The sequence below is a fragment of the Nelumbo nucifera genome, chromosome 8 (genome assembly GCF_055504915.1).
Source record: "Nelumbo nucifera cultivar China Antique chromosome 8, China Antique-T2T, whole genome shotgun sequence".
Lineage (NCBI taxonomy): Eukaryota > Viridiplantae > Streptophyta > Magnoliopsida > Proteales > Nelumbonaceae > Nelumbo > Nelumbo nucifera.
Genome location: NC_142656.1, coordinates 3552268 through 3568266, shown reverse-complemented (window position 1 = coordinate 3568266; position 15999 = coordinate 3552268). Strand labels below are relative to the sequence as shown.

Below are 15999 nucleotides of genomic sequence, written 5' to 3'. Positions count from 1 at the left end.
AATCGCACTGCAACCAAACGCATCCTAAAGCTTAAGACTGTTTGGTTTGTATTGTGGTTTATAGGGCTGTTAAAAACAGCCGGAAAGACCAAAAGTTTTGTTTGAAACTTCCTGATTTTCAACTTTTTCGGTCTTTCTATAGGTTTGTATTCAGGTCTTTTGGTCTATATGATGCCAAACAAGAAAATGCCTTTTTTTTTTTCTTTCTTTTGAGCCTCCAACATACTGAAAGACATGTCAGACACCACCATGATAACTTTAATGGTAAGCTTGAATAAATGAGACTAAAAGACTGTTTCATAATAGTTGAGGTTGTTGAAATGAATTGTTTGTTGCTATGTTTTTGGTAAACAAAATAAGTAACTTGCGTGAGAAGTTAGGTTTTGATAAGTAATTTACCATAAACCTACTAACAAACCAAATGCCATGTTAGGATATCACAACCTACTTATTGATTAATTGGTCATCAATAGACCTGTTCATGGGCCGGGCTGGGTTTTTACTCTTCATTAATAGAAATATGTTAGGCCCGAGCCCGAGTCTGGCCCTAATAAAAAGCCCGAAGCCCGAGCCTGAGCCGGAAGCCCGACCTAATAAAAAAAATTAGATATTTTCCCTATTCAATAATCAATATAAATAATAATTTATTTACATTAAAAAATATATATAAATTCAAAATTTATTTATATTAAAAAAAGAATATAAAGAAGGGAAAGAGGATGTGGAGAAGAATAATTCGGTTGGAAAAAGAGGGGAAAAAGGTGAAAAAAAGAAAGGTATTCGACTAGGGTTTTTAGGTTTAGTTATAGGTCGGACCGGGGCAGGCTATTTTAGCAAATCCCGAGCCCGGCTTGAATTTATTGCAGGCCGGGCTTTTTGGCCCAAGGTTAAGCCTGCGGGCCTATATAGGTGTTCAAGCCCATCCGGGGGCCAGGCCGACCCATGAATAGGTCTAGTCATCAAGGGGGTGCTTGGTTCGTGGTTTTGAAAAGGAGTGGTATGGTTCCTAAGCCAAACCGATCTCTTCTTTGAATATGACAAATTTTTTAACCATGATATTTGATCATTGATTGAATGATTCATGTGTACATGTGTTTTCACTATTTGCTTTGATTGTACTATTGTCTTAAAAGAGAGACATTATAATTGGAATCATATTGGTGTGGGGCATACCTTGCTTGCATTGGTGTACCATGTTCCTTAGTTGAGAAAGCTTTCTATAAAAAGTCTTTGTTCAAAAAAAAAAAGCAGTTTCATTGGTTGTGGAACCATGAATTGATGGTTCCAAAACTAACAACTGTATTCAAATCACATAGATGACATTGGTTATGTCCATGAAATAGCTAGATAAATCATGATACAATCATAAACCAAACACCCCCTAATAGACAGGTTTAATTGTTTCAACAGTCATTGCTAGGGGTGTTCAGTCCAGTCTGGTTTGGAGTTGGAGAACATCTCAAGCCGAACTAGTAAATTGTGGTATAAAAATTTCTCAGTCCAGTCATTGCTATGGGTTGAGCCATATAGGTCAAGGATCTAAATGATAGTGTTGAACTTGGGTACTAACTACTACTCCATTTGGAGTCTAGGCCTCTGTTTGGTATCACTTATTTTAAGCATTTATTCAAAATTTCTAATTAGTACTTAAAATAAGTTGTAGGACCCCATAATAAGTGAAAATTAAGTAATTATTTATATTTGACGAAAAAACTGAAAGTAAGTAATTATTTTTGAAATAAGTGCTTAAAAGATAAATAGCTTTGGGCCAGCTTTCTTTTAAATGCTTGTAAAATAAGTGTTTTTTAGTGTGACAAAATTGCCCTAAAAAAATCTCCGAATTCCTAATATCGCCCCATTATCGTCTTCTCCATTATTGCATTATGGCTGCGATGGTGAAACAAAAAGGTGGCGTGGAGGATTTCATGGTTTAATTATGTGAAATCCCCCCACCCTCTTTTAGTTCTCATCGTTTTTTGGGGTGTGATTTTTAGTATGGTAGGTTCTATTTGGGAAAGAGGCAAACCACAAAGCCGGTGGCAGTCTCTTCGTTGGTGAGTTCTAAATCCGCTTTTCTTATTTTCCCTATTTGTTTACAAATATATGGTCAATTATGTATTATTTATATCAATGGTTTTTTTATGTTAAAATCTGAATTATACAAGTAAATTTTGTGGTTAAAATGCTAATAGTTGTTTATAATTTTAGTTTATATATTTTTTTGATTAATCACAAAAATCATTATTTGTTATTATCGAAATATTGTATCCAAATTTGATTTGGTGCTTGAAAAATAATGATAATAACAGTAATATTAAACTAGTAAGTTGTTGTTGTTATTATTACATGATATTATTTTTCCCATTACTTATTGTATTTTCTTAAATAAATTTAAATATTTAATAGTGTCATGTGTGTGGTACATGGGCCCATGTGCATGGTGGGGTTATAATTGTCATTTTCATCAAAATGAAACAACACACCCACACACACATACATACATACGTAAGTACATACGTACATACATAATTAATATATATATTTTTTAAGTTAGGGTTATAGTTGTCATTTTCACAAAAATAAGTACTTATAATAAGTGTAAGTGATTTGGGAAAGGACCTCGAAACATTAATAAGTACTTAGGCCAAGTTTGCAAATGCTTAAATACATCTGGTTATTTGAATAATCACTTATTTTGGGTTGGAACCACACTAATAAGCACTTATTGGTTTTTGGAAAATAAACCCGAAATAAGTGCTTATTGTGTAGAAGCCCAAAATTCAGGCTTTACTTTTTAAGTTTCTATTTAATGAGCGCTTATTTCCTTTCTGGCCTATCTTGGCCTGCCACATCATTTTGAAAAATACCCATACTACCTCTCTTTGAAACAAGTACTTATCACCAAATGCTTATGATCACTTAATAGAATAAGCACTTATCCATATGCATTTACTCAATAAGTACTTATCTTTCAAATAAGCACTCTCAAACATGGCCCTGTTCAAGTAAGTATTTGTTTTTCAAACCGTTTATTCGCCAAACATTACATAAGATTGTAAGGAGGGAAAGGTGTACCTCTGACTCTTGTGTGTTGCAATGCATTGGATCATTGCTGTGCCATGACATAAGTAACATAGCAAAGCCGTTTTTCAACAAAGGCCTAATTGATTCATAATTAGAATCGGAATCAAAATCCATCAAAACCAGAATAATGATGGATTCTCATTGTAAGGAGGGAGAGGGAATGGCCATTCACAACCATATTGAGAATATCTTCCACTGATAACTTCAAGAGGTGTTCCCAATACACACTAAGATGTGCGTATGGGGTGCAGATGTGATCTCACCATTCCACAAATGGGAAATGCCATTCCACATAAAACGGAAATGGGATTTTGATTCAGTTCAACCAAACCATTCGATATCAATTCTGATTGTCGTTTGTAGACTCTATTATTGGGAATCAAACAGACCCTAAGTAATTATCTTCAATTTCATTAACAATCAAAACTTGTATGATTTTGTTGACTTCAGTGGATGACGTGGTGTTGATGTGGAAAGGGTATAATAATTTTCATATCAAGATGATGGAAAAACTTTGGCTGTTGTGAATATTTTTGGGAATGCCACTTTATAATAGAGTGGGGTAAAATAGTAATTGCCCCTATTTCCTTTTAAGGGTTTTTACCGCTCGGTCCATATCTCAAATTCTAGTTTTATTGTATAGTTAGGGGTAGGTGCCAGCTCAGAATTGATGCTAATTCACAGCCAGGTATGGGTGTTATAGGTGAAGTTGTTCATAAATTTGAATTGTTGTAGGTCTACAGTTTAAATTTGAATTATGAGGTGGGTTGAAGTCTAAAAATCCCTTCCTTTTAACCATAAACGTAGAAATGATCATAAATTGGCGAACATGTCTAATCTTAAAACCATGGTCTTTAAAACCGACCCGGAGACCAACCTGGTCAGGGGTCCACTTCCCGGTTCAACTCGAATGGTCGGCCTATTCTGACAAAAAAAATTAAAAAAAAAAAAGAACGGTCAAAACCGTTTGAATGATTAACCACCTGGTTCAGTGGTTTGCTGACCAAAATCAACTTTCTTTTTTTTAAGAAAACCGGGTTTTGGGGGAAAACGGAACTAATCACCTAACCGATTCATGGTTTTTCTGGTCCAACCGTTCGATCCGATCCGGTTTTGAAAACAATGATTAAACCACGAGTAGCTTCCAACAACCAAAGTTAACTCGACGATAAGCATTTAAACTGTTGAGTTAGTGTTTTGAGTAGCTTCCAAATCCTAGCTTTTTGATAGTTTATTGGGCCGACCACTCAGCTTAAACCATGAGACTGGGGCAAAGTGTTGGTTACTTTAGCTTAGCTGTTTTCACGCGGTGGCCTTTGCCTTTTGCCTCTGCGAGGTGGGCCATGTTTAGACCTGTTCATGGGCCGGGTGGCCCGACGGGACGGCCCGGCCCCCAGACGGGCTTGAACATGTTTATAGGCCTGCGGGCTTAAACTCGGGCCAAAAAGCCCAGCCCGCAATAAATTCGAGCCAGGCTCGGATTTTGTCAAAATAGCCCGACCCGACCTAAAATTAGACTTAAAAAGGGTTATGTGATTATGTCCATTTGAATAATTTTTTTTTATTTAAGAATGTAAAGCTGTGTTTTAAAACATAAAAGAAAGGGAAAAAACCATCTTGTAGGCCCATTGTTCATTTAAATAGGAAAAAAAACCATCTGAATTATAATTTTTTTTATTAGATCGGGCTTCGGGCTTTTTATCAAGGTCGGGCTTGGGCTCGGGCCTAGCGTATTTCTATTAATGATGAGTAAAAGCCCGGCCAGGCCCGGCCCATGAACAGGTCTAGCCACGTCCAGATTTGTACTTATAAGCAAAATACTTATATTTACTTATATGCTATTTTTTATTTATAAATATATTTTTATAAATTTATTATATTATTTATTTTTTATAAAAAATATGTATATATGATGCAAATAATTAAAAATATATTTTTTTATTTTTACTTTATTTAAATTAGTATTTTTATTTTTTCTTATTAATTTATGAATTTTGGAAGAAAATACATCGAATTAGATCAGATCTGAATATCCAATTTATTAATAAGATGTAAATTTAAATCAAATGCTATCAGATTAGACATGAACAATATTAGATCGGATTCGAATATACCCTAATTCGAATCCAATCGAATTCATTTGCATCCCTACCCGAAGAGCCCAAAAGCTCAATGATATCGACTGAATCCAAGCTTCAGCCATCGGTCCATGAGCCCACGCAAACCCGGACAAAGATACATTGCATCAGCTGCTGCGCGGAATAGCGAGGTCAACGGAATTCTATGATATCGGTTTGGAATGGTTACACAATGAATCTCATGAAATTGACCCGGGCCAGATATCCGATTGGACCAGACTGAAACAACCGGCCTGTGGGGGACTTTTGTGGGCTGGGCTGTCAACCACTAGCTACTAGTTAGTAGCTACTCACACTCGTTTCTTATTTCACAAGATGTTAAAAAAAAAAAAAGAAAAAGAAAGAAAGAAACGAAGGAAATTTAGAAATTAGTAACCACTAACCAGTAACAGTAAGGCAAGGCTACGTTTGGTTTGACGGAAAAAAGTAGAGAAATAGATAATAACTACTAATGAATTTTTTAGAGGTCTTATTATTAGTCTCCAGAGTAAAACGTTTTCAAAACCCTCGCTCGCCAAACCTTCTTGTTTCCCTCTCTGTCTTTCTCTCTCTGTTTCGGCCATTTTCGCGGTATTTTTTTTGAGGGATGCAAAGCTGCGCGAACGCTTTGTTTCGACCTCAAAGATCTTTTTGTTGGTTCCGTCTCCTGCTCTCATCTCGTTCAATAGTCGTCTGAGGGTTTATTTTCTTGTTTCTAACTATTATCTTCCCCGTTTCTTCTATCCCCTTTTACTCCGGACGGAGATGAACTCCGGTTCGCGGCTCGACGGTGGAACACAAATTTTATCTGCTCGTGTCCGAAAAACCATCCAATCCATAAAAGAAATCGTCCAGAATCATTCCGACGCTGATATTTATGTGATGCTCAAGGAGAGTAACATGGATCCTAACGAGACGGCGCAGAAATTATTAAATCAAGGTGTGCTTATATATTCTAGGAATCTTTAGTTCGGTTTTGTTGTTCTTATTCTTTTTGTTTTTTTCTTTTCCTTTTATCTATTAATATCCCGTGTTTGGTGGATGGGTTTTACTTGGTAGAAGCCTCATTTAACCTACGAGATTAGTTTAGGGATTGCTTGCTAGTTATTGCTATTTTAAGCGATTCTGGTTCTGCTTATTTTCCTTTTTTTTTCGTGGTTTAAGTTTCAACTTGAACTGAAGTTTGTCTGTTTTTCTTTTATTCAATGCACCCTGTGGGTGTTTAGGATTTGTAGCACCCATGTAAGACTTTGTTTGCGGACTGGTTAATGCACTGTATATATATATATATATATTTTGAATTGGTCTATCACTAATTTCACTGGTCCTTGGTGCTTTCGAGGCAGATTTTTCATAATGCCCATAAGGTTTGATTGGTGTAGACTATTTTTCGACTATGTTGCTGTAAGCAGGGTAAAGGCTAAAGGTTTGATTGGTGTAGACTATTTTTCGACTATGTTGCTGTAAGCAGGGTAAAGGCTAAAGGCGGAGGCGAGGCTGTTGTGCGTGGAGAGATGAGGCATAGACCCCATTTCCCAACTTCCAAGGCGGGAGCCCAAAAAAACACAACTATAATACAAAAAGAATATTAGACACTAAAAACAAAAAATTATCTAGTTCCTAATATAGTCGTATACCTTAGGTAGTGGTCACAGGTTTGACTTCTGCCAGCTTAACTAAAGTATTAACCATGTTACAAAGTCAACCAAAGCTACAACAAAAAGAAAACTGAACCTGTACACAAAGAAACATATTTTCAAACTAAGTATCTCTTGTGCACCAATTCAATTTATTGGAGCCCCAAAAAGTTCAAGCAAAATGTATATCACAAACTGAAAAGAAATATCTAAACTACAAATAGTCACATTAAAAAATTTGATGAATGAATAAGCAATAATTTCAGTCTCGTCATATATAGATAGATAGACTATATGCATGCACATATTCTATGTATCTTTAAAAGGGAAACTCTGCTGGCAATATAGGGAAAACTTTCTTTTATAATAGGTTTAGGGGCAGTTTGATAACAAATGAAATGGGTGAAATGAATGATTTATTGCTTTGCCTTTTAGTGGACAAAACAGTCACATATTAAAAATACTTAGGAGTATACTTATCGACCCAATATACCATTCAGCCATTAGGATCTCACTGACAACCTATTGAATAACTTATTTACTGATAGATAGAGAAATAAGCGATTAAGTTCAGCCACTTCAGTTGTTACCAAACCAGTGGCCCTTAGATTGAGGCTTCTATGCTCCTAGTAAATGACCAGAAAAGTAGGAAATATTTTTTTCCTAATATTAAGGGATACAGATCAATGATAAGCCCAGTGTTTTCTTTAACCTGCATCAGGGGGTTTCATCCAACTTTTGACGGTAGTATTCTACACTGTTTTTTAATCTTATCGACGTGAAGTTTGAGATAAGTAAGATCACTTAACTATGCTTTTCCTGATCAGTAACTAAAAATTTTATTAATAGCGTAAACAATGTTGAAAGTAGAGAATTTTACATTTCCATATTTTCCAATACAAAAGAGCCTGCACATTGCTGCTCACCACTCCCCCTTAGATTGAGGCTTCCATGCTATTAGTAAATGACTGAAAAAATAGGAAAATACCTTCTTTTTTTTCTTTGATATTAAGAGACACAGATTAAAGACAAGCCCATCTTTATCTTTGACCTGCACCTGGTGGTTTCTTCATCCTACTTGCAAGGGTAATTTTCTACATTGTTTTTAGTGTGAATTTTGAAATAAGTAAGATCATTGAACTGTTATTTTTGGTTTGGTCATTAACTAAAAAATTAATTGATAGTGTGAACTGTGAACCATGTAGAAGTATTTACAGCACCGAACTGAACATTTCCATATTTTCCTTGTAAAAGAGCCACCACATTGTTGCTCACTCCTCGGCTCAAATGGTTAAAATGAAGCCAAGACATGTATTGTTTTAGCTTGAGGTATATCTAGCTCATTTAAGTGTTTATATCCTTAATAAAGATGTTTTTTTTTGTTAACTTTCTTGGATGAGAGTTTAACTTTCTAAATAATATATAAGAAGCAGCCTTTCAGAGTTATATTTCATAGTTCAATATATAATATCTTGTGTTTCAGTACTACATGTTGTTTTGCACTGTAACCACCAAAAATACTTGAGGCGTTTTTACTAAGTTCGACATGTAAACTGAACTTGGTCCAGCATTCTTACTTCGTTCACTGTTCATGTCTTCTTGCTGGTGGCTGTGCTATGTGAAGCCATTTGCATTGTGATTTTTTGTACGGTATTATTTTAATCTTTCTAGCATATTGATATTATATGACTTTATGTTTTTTTCTTTAGATCCATTTCATGAGGTGAAGAGGAAAAGGGACAAGAAGAAAGAGGTATGCCATGTATACATTGTTGTGGCCTTATGAAATAAACATTTAAGTTCAAGCATGGAGAACCAAATTCATATTGAGCTAGCTTCTAACATATGTTTTTCTATCACCTCCATTTTTTAGTCATTCTCTGAAAAATGTTCTTCAATGAAATTCTATCTTTACTATGATTTGGAAAAGATTGAGAAGATGTTTTATGATAATTGTGTTTGATGTCTTGGGAGTTGGGATTAGATAGAACCTTTGGCACAATTCTACTTCAGATAAGATAGCCCAGTGCATTATCCATGTATGCATTATCTCTAGTGGATTAGCAGAATCATTATGGTTGCATTTACTTATATGTTTCATTCACAACATTCAGTGTAAACATACAGTTCGTAAGTCTCCTAGAAATTACTAAGAGGCAAAAATGTGCAAAAATGTAATATGTACAGAATATTTTTTCTTGATCAGCTATGTACAGAATACTTTTTAACCAAGGTCTTATTCATACAAATATTGTAACAGAAATACATACCTACTTGGATCCATCTTTTAAACTCTTCTACAAGTTTGCTAAGGATTTTAATTATTGGTAGGGACTTCACTTTAGTTTTCTATTTGACTTATTAACATGCCTATTACCCATTGCCCCAGAATATAAATTACAGAGGGTCTATAGATCCTAAAAGACAGTCTGAGCATTTAGGACAAGCTGCAAAATCTCATACATTTTCAGACCGTAATGCTCGACGAGGAGGTTATGTCCGGAATGTGTTACCTGGTAAGGCAAAAGCATAAACAAGTTCAATACATGTTTTTAGAGGTGTTTTTATCTGCAGTTGTTTTGTATCTGAATCAATTATGGCTGTCGTGATTTTTGCTATCAAGCGACATGGTCTCCACACTCTTCTGTTGGTTGGTACATATGTGAATCTCTGAATCTCATAACTGTTTAGTCATCTTATTTCCATTTCTATGCTTGAGTTCTTTTAAAAAAGGCTATTACCCAATGCTTGAGTGTTTATACAAAAGATAAATATAATGGTTGTATATTTGCCAAAAGAGTAGCATATTTTGCATGTACTTTTTCATCTACAGTCTCTTTTTGTCACAAGTTAATTTTTTTCTCCACCAGAGGTGCTCCACTTTGTGGAGGGTGTTTTAGAATTTTCTCATGTTATGAAAATTTATTAGAGGTCATTTTTGTTCATTATTCTGTGTTCACCATCTGAAATTTTCTGTTTGTATCTACATGTGCACATGATACTTTTAATCAGGCTATTGAGTTTTTTGTTTTCATCTTGATCTTATTCATCCAGATTAATTATTGCATTCACTTGTATTTTTGGGTTTTAGGCTTATAGCTATAGTTATTGGGAAGCAATTATCTTTCACGTTTCAGAGTTTTCCAAATTATTCTGTTCATGCTATAAATAGCTGCATACATTACTTTGCAATATGTTTTCCTTCAAACCGTTCATGATGCACTCCCATATAAATAGACTACACATATTTTGGAAATGTTGCATGTGTTTTCTGTATCAACTGTTGGATTATCATTTTGGAAACATTTTGATATTCTTTTCTCTTGGCATGGGAACTAAATGATAAGATCTGGCTAGATGCAGGAATTAGCAGAGAGTTTCGTGTTGTGAGAGATAACAGAGTTGGTCAAAATTCAAGTAAGGAAATAAAACCTGCATCAGTTCAGTGTTCAACCTCTGCTAACGAGCAAACATTTTCTGATGTTTCTGAGAAAAGGTATTGTCCCCTCTCTACCCAACGGAAAGAATAAAGAAAAAAAAGAATTGGCATTCATTATTCAAAAATTAATAGTGTTTTGGTTGTGGTGATTGACTAATTCTCGGAGTGCACAGTTGTGAAATAGGTGCTTGGTTTTGGGGTGGTATATAAATATATATTTTAACATTTATGTTTATATATTTAATTCAACTAAGACTGTTCAAATTCCACAGTAGTTCTGAAATCTTATAGTTTGTGATATGATTGACACCTCAAATTATGAATTAAAGGGTTTTAACTTGAAGCTTAAGAGCTGATCTTTTTCTAAAAATTTCTTATGCTTATTCTTTGAATCTTTAAGGCTGATCCATGAACCACTGTCTAGGTTAAACAGTTCAGTGGTTCAACCGGAACCAGCTGGGTAACTGGATTATTACCAAGTAAACAGATTTTGCATTTGAATAGTTTAGGGGTGAAGTGGATTCAAGAATGTCTGAGTGGCAGGTTGACTGGTCTGACTGTGGGTTAAAAACACTGCTCCTAAGTGCCATATTTGTTGTTTATCTTCCACATTTGTTGACATTTGGCGTTTTGATGTATTAAAGGGTGGCAATGCTCTTCTTGGTTTGAAATGGTATCATTCTTCTGGAAGTATTTTTCCCATGTTTATGTAATGGATATGAAAATAGCTATTGTCAACCTATTGGTTGCATTCAAAATCTTTTTCTTAAAATTTCTGCTGATGGTCAGTTCTTATTTGCAGCTCAACAGGTAATCCATCTGATCAAAAGAACCTGGGTGCCAGAAACTCAGAGGTGCCGAAGTTACCTCAGACTTTAAATGGGTCTACTAATTCTGGTGCCAGACACCCTCGAGAGACTAATTCCAATGGCAGTCATAGGAAAGAGTTACCGGATGAGCCTCGGGTTACAGAACTGAACTCAGCTTTGCAGGTGCAAGGACAGAAGGCACACAATTCACAGCTATATTCTTCAACGTTAACATCAAGGAATTCTGTGGTTGGGGTTTATTCCTCCTCTTCAGACCCTGTTCATGTCCCATCACCTGATTCTAGGTCATCTATTAATGTTGGGGCTATCAAGCGTGAAGTTGGGGTGGTGGGTCGCAAACAATCTTCTGAAAATTCTGCTAAACAGGCATTGGTTCCAAGCGGTTCTTTCTCAAATTCACTCTTGGGGAAGGATGGTTCTACAACAGAGTCATTTCGACCCTCAATCACAAAGAGTGATCAACCCATTTCAACAGCTGTTCATGAATCTGTTAGCATGCCTGTTAGTAGATCTTTTCTGAACAACCAGTATCATGGCAAGCCACATCAACAACTTAACCATCAGAAAGGTAAAACCTTGTTGCTTAAAATTTCTTATGTTGACTAGGTCATGGGAAATTTGTATTGTTCTGAAATCTGACTTAAATATACTTGTCTAGCATGCTTATAGACAAATTTCTCCACTAACCACATATTTTGATTGGTAATCAACTCTGTTAGCCAGCATATTAGCCATTCTATCTTACCTGATTTTGATAATGGGTATGTTTATGGTTTGGACCCATCTGTCCCCAAAATCTTGGGATAATTGGCATGGGTATATGGACTCATCTTATATTGGACAATAACTATTTTACATTTTTTTAACTTAAGATTATATAAGCACATTAGTTAACACTTTAGATGCATTCTGTTATTAATATTTATAAAAGGAAATATTAGCAAGAAGGGAATGACAATTTTGAGTTTGTAATGTAATAATTAAAAACTCAAGATGTATTAGCGTATTTAAAATCCATGGCACATAAAGTGAAAGAGCCTTCCTGTTTTGAAATTGCATTCATCCAATTTTTTAACTTCTAATGGCAATATTTCTTTTAACAAAAATTAATTATGCTTAGTAGCAAGTTGGGCAGGCACCTGGTATTAATCATAAGGCTTTGTCCAATTGAGTGGATACTACTCAAATCATCAAATTTAGTACTGAAAAATGATGTGGATTTGGCGTATTCAACAGATCCCGCATCCCCATGTAATGGTGCATCTTAAATGGGTGCCTTGGGTAAAATAAGGGTTTGGTAATCATTGATGCATGTGCAAGTTCACATTATTTCTCAGTGGGTGAGGTATCTATTAATGGCAAGAAATCTGGTTTCCTAGTTAGCTTGTATGTTTATAAACCCTTTTTTGATAGCTGTTCATTGTGGACTTCTCTATTTAGCCTTCCCAATTACCCAATCTACCTAAGAACGTCGATAGCCACAGAAATTGTTGCAAAGATTAAAAAAAATTTTCTTTCGTCATGTGGATATGCAAAATATAACTAAAATCCTTGTGTGGCAATTAATGTTAAGATCAATCCATATTCATCAAGAAGATAAAAAGTGTTGACACGAATGCATAATAAATTCATTTTCTCTTTCATCCAAGTGATTCCTACAGTCCTTTTTCTTTTTCTGTTCAGCATATAGAGTTATGCAATATTTGTCTTTTTAGATGTTTCTTTTGTTCAGTGTTATGTGTTTGATCATAATAACTGTGATCAGGTAGTTCATGCCGGGTCCTACTCTTAATATTCTCTAGTACTTTTCTCAAAAGAAAACAAAACTCCTGTACTTTTGTTCACAATTTTCTTTTGTTGATTTGGACTTGACTCCTTGATACAGCTTCTCAGTCAAATATGGAGTGGAAACCAAAGTTGAGTCAGAAGTCCAACAATATCAGCCATGGAGTAATTGGACCGGTTGCAACCTCAACTCCTATGGATAATTCTTTGGATTTGAAATCAGAAGCTGCAGACTTGCAGGAAAAGATTTCAAAAGTGAAAATTTTTGAGAATCAGCATGTATTTATACCACAGCATCTTCGAGTTCCTGAGGCTGACCGCACTCAGCTGACCTTTGGCAGCTTTGCATCAGGATTTGACTCTACCAAGAGCCTTGCACCTGAATGTCAAGCAGTTGGGAGTGCAGAAGAATCAAAGGGCGAACCTTCTGCAAGGTTGGTCCTATTTGTTGGTGATAGCAACCATTTGATTATTTTGTTGAATATTATCTTAATGTTCTAGCTCTAGCAGCCATTTGATAATTTTATCTTTTACATATGGACTATTGTTTACCTGACAACTTGAATGGCATGGATGTCAGTGCATCGGCTTCAGCTCTGTCTGCCTCGAGTGAAGATGCTTCTGGTAGTAACCAGTTTGATTTGTTAGATGATAAAGTTAGAAATTCTGAATCCAATTCTCCAGCATCAGCTGTAGCTTCTGAAAATCCATTGCCTGAAAAAAGAGAGTCTTCAAGTCCCCAGAATTTGGAGAACTATGCAGATATTGGATTGGCTCGGAATGACAACCCACCATTCACTTCTGGGGAGCCACAGCAGCAGCAAGATCCTCCTGGTTTACCAAGTTTCTCAGTAAGTCTGGCCTCAAGTTGGGAAGGATGTTTGGTTTACCTCAAGCCCCTGATTCCATTGGGGTGGGCTGTCTTCTCAGGGGATTACCTTTTTTTGGCTTTTAAATATTTGTTATATTGCAAATTTGCAATATATACTATGATTTGTACTTTGCTTTCTTATCCCTGGTCTTTCTGAACTTTTGTCAGGCGTATGATCCCCAGACCGGCTATGATGTAGCATTTTTCAGACCCTCAATGGATGAAAATGTACAAGGACAGGGTTTATCCTCCCCCCAGGAGGTATGTTTATGCATCAGAAATTCTTGAATATTTTCATATATTTGTAAAATGGTCTTACAGTTTTATGAAAAAATTAACTAGCAATGCATGCAGATGTTTCCTATTTTAAGTTTCTCATATTTAACTTTATTCAATCATTAAATCCAGGACATTTAATGCATCTTATGATCTGCAGGCTTTGATCTCACACACAGCAAACAGTATCCCAGCATCCACAGTGGCAATGTTGCAACAGCCGGTAGCACAGCTGTATCCTCAAGTTCATGTCTCTCACTACCCAAATTTTGTGCCATTTCGCCAGTTCCTCTCTCCAGTATATGTACCACCAATGGCTGTGCCTGGTTATTCTAGTAACCCTTCCTATCCCCACCCATCAAATGGCAGCAACTACCTACTGATGCCAGGAGGTAGCTCACATCTCACTGCAGGGGGCCTCAAGTATGGAAATCAGCAGTATAAGTCCATACCTGTGGGCAGTCCTACAGGGTTTGGTAATTATACCAGTCTAACTGGATACACTATCAATGCTCCAGGAGCAATTGGTGGTGCAACAGGGCTTGAGGATTCAACCAGGATCAAGTTCAAAGAGGGCAATCTTTATGTTCCAAATCCTCAGGTAAAATCTACTCTGTTCCTGACTAGGGGATGTTAAGTTTGATGTTTTGGATATATCTACTGCAGGAGTCTTTGGATGATCGGAATCATGGTTTAAATTTTTGTGGACATATTTTTGGAGTTAAATTCTATCCAAATTTGGAGGCCACCTGTAGGAAGTCAAAATGGATTGATATCATATGTTTTTTTAACACATGGGAAAAATAAGCAGGAGATAAGATAGAGAAATTGGCGATGGAATTAGAGAATAAACAATAGAAAACTTAGTTTAGATAAGGCTAGGGAAAATATATATATATATTTTTAACTTTCGTAACGAAAGGATTAACAATCTGGAGCATGTTCATCCCTTGGTTGATTACAAAAGATGTCAGCTGCAAAGTTAGACCCTCTGTGAAGACAACTGAACCGTGTGCATTGTAGTGCTCTTACAGAATGATCCAAACACGTCTATATTCTTACCTATTGCTTTGGGTGCGCCTGTAGTTGATACCATAGGGACTGGAATGATGTTGCTTGTATTGCGCATGGTTTAAAGTATTGACACGCTCAATACTCAATTTTTGAATATCGAGCATGTTCCCACATTGATGGTCTTATACTACTGTTTGACACCTGGCACGCATTGAAATCTATAATTCCTATTATTTGAATTTTCAGTGGACCTGAAAACCAATAAGTATTGTACAATACGTATTGATACTTTGAACCATGGTATTGGGCTATTGGGTAAATGGACTATTTTGGGACATTTAGAACTCATGAAACCTTTTGCTGCTGGTGCAAAATGACAGGCCGAGACATCAGAAATCTGGATTCAGACCCCAAGGGAGATTCCTGGCATGCAATCATCTCCATTTTATAACATGCAAGGACAAGCACCTCATGCAGCATACTTGCCATCGCACACAGGACATGCTTCCTTCAATGCAGCAACGGCACAGTCAACTCATATGCAGTTCCCCGGTTTGTATCATCCCACTCCACAGCCAGCGGCGGTTGCCAATCCTCATCATATAGTCCCTGGCATAGGCAGTAATGTGGGTGTTGCTGCAGCATCACCTGGGGCTCAGGTTGGTGCGTATCAGCAACCTCAACTTGGTCACATTAATTGGACCACAAACTTCTGAAAGGAAATGGCTATTCAATCCCTTGTTAACAAGTGATCAAGGTTAGTTATAGTCCTATTTTTCTATGTGAAATTAAAAGGATCCATTGTCTTCTTTTTTTCTATTTAATGCAAGTTGTGTTTATTAAGCAATACCCTCTGTCGTATTCGTATAATATCCATTTTTACTCAAATCACATGCTTCCAACTTATCCGTGGGTGCGCCGATTGGATTGACTGTGGGCCTGTGGC

At 36.2% G+C, this 15999-nt stretch overlaps 1 protein-coding gene across 2 annotated transcripts; it reads left to right on the top strand.

Moving 5' to 3' along the window:
* Positions 1–5665: 5665 nt before the first annotated feature.
* LOC104600611 (uncharacterized) lies at positions 5666–15900 on the top strand. Of its 2 annotated transcripts, none has more exons than XM_010263663.3 (10): positions 5666–6141; positions 8548–8591; positions 9228–9354; positions 10196–10334; positions 11080–11675; positions 12993–13326; positions 13473–13743; positions 13932–14024; positions 14200–14640; positions 15434–15900. In XM_010263663.3, exons 1-10 carry the CDS (start codon positions 5967–5969, stop codon positions 15767–15769), a joined length of 2556 nt encoding a protein of 851 aa, XP_010261965.1. In that variant the 5' UTR covers positions 5666–5966; the 3' UTR covers positions 15770–15900. The 2 variants fall into 2 exon arrangements, with proteins under 2 accessions (XP_010261965.1, XP_010261966.1); XM_010263664.3 differs by having other exon boundaries at positions 5703–6141; positions 10202–10334.
* The last annotated feature ends 99 nt before the right edge of the window (positions 15901–15999 follow it).

What these genes read in the sequence shown, in the direction of transcription:
- LOC104600611 (XM_010263663.3), top strand. Translation starts at nt 5,967, where the DNA reads ATGAACTCCGGTTCGCGGCTCGACGGTGGAACACAAATTTTATCTGCT. An exon ending in GCAGAAATTATTAAATCAAG is followed by an intron (nt 6,142 to 8,547) that starts GTGTGCTTATAT and finishes TTTTTTCTTTAG; the next exon opens with ATCCATTTCATGAGGTGAAG. An exon ending in AAAGGGACAAGAAGAAAGAG is followed by an intron (nt 8,592 to 9,227) that starts GTATGCCATGTA and finishes CCATTGCCCCAG; the next exon opens with AATATAAATTACAGAGGGTC.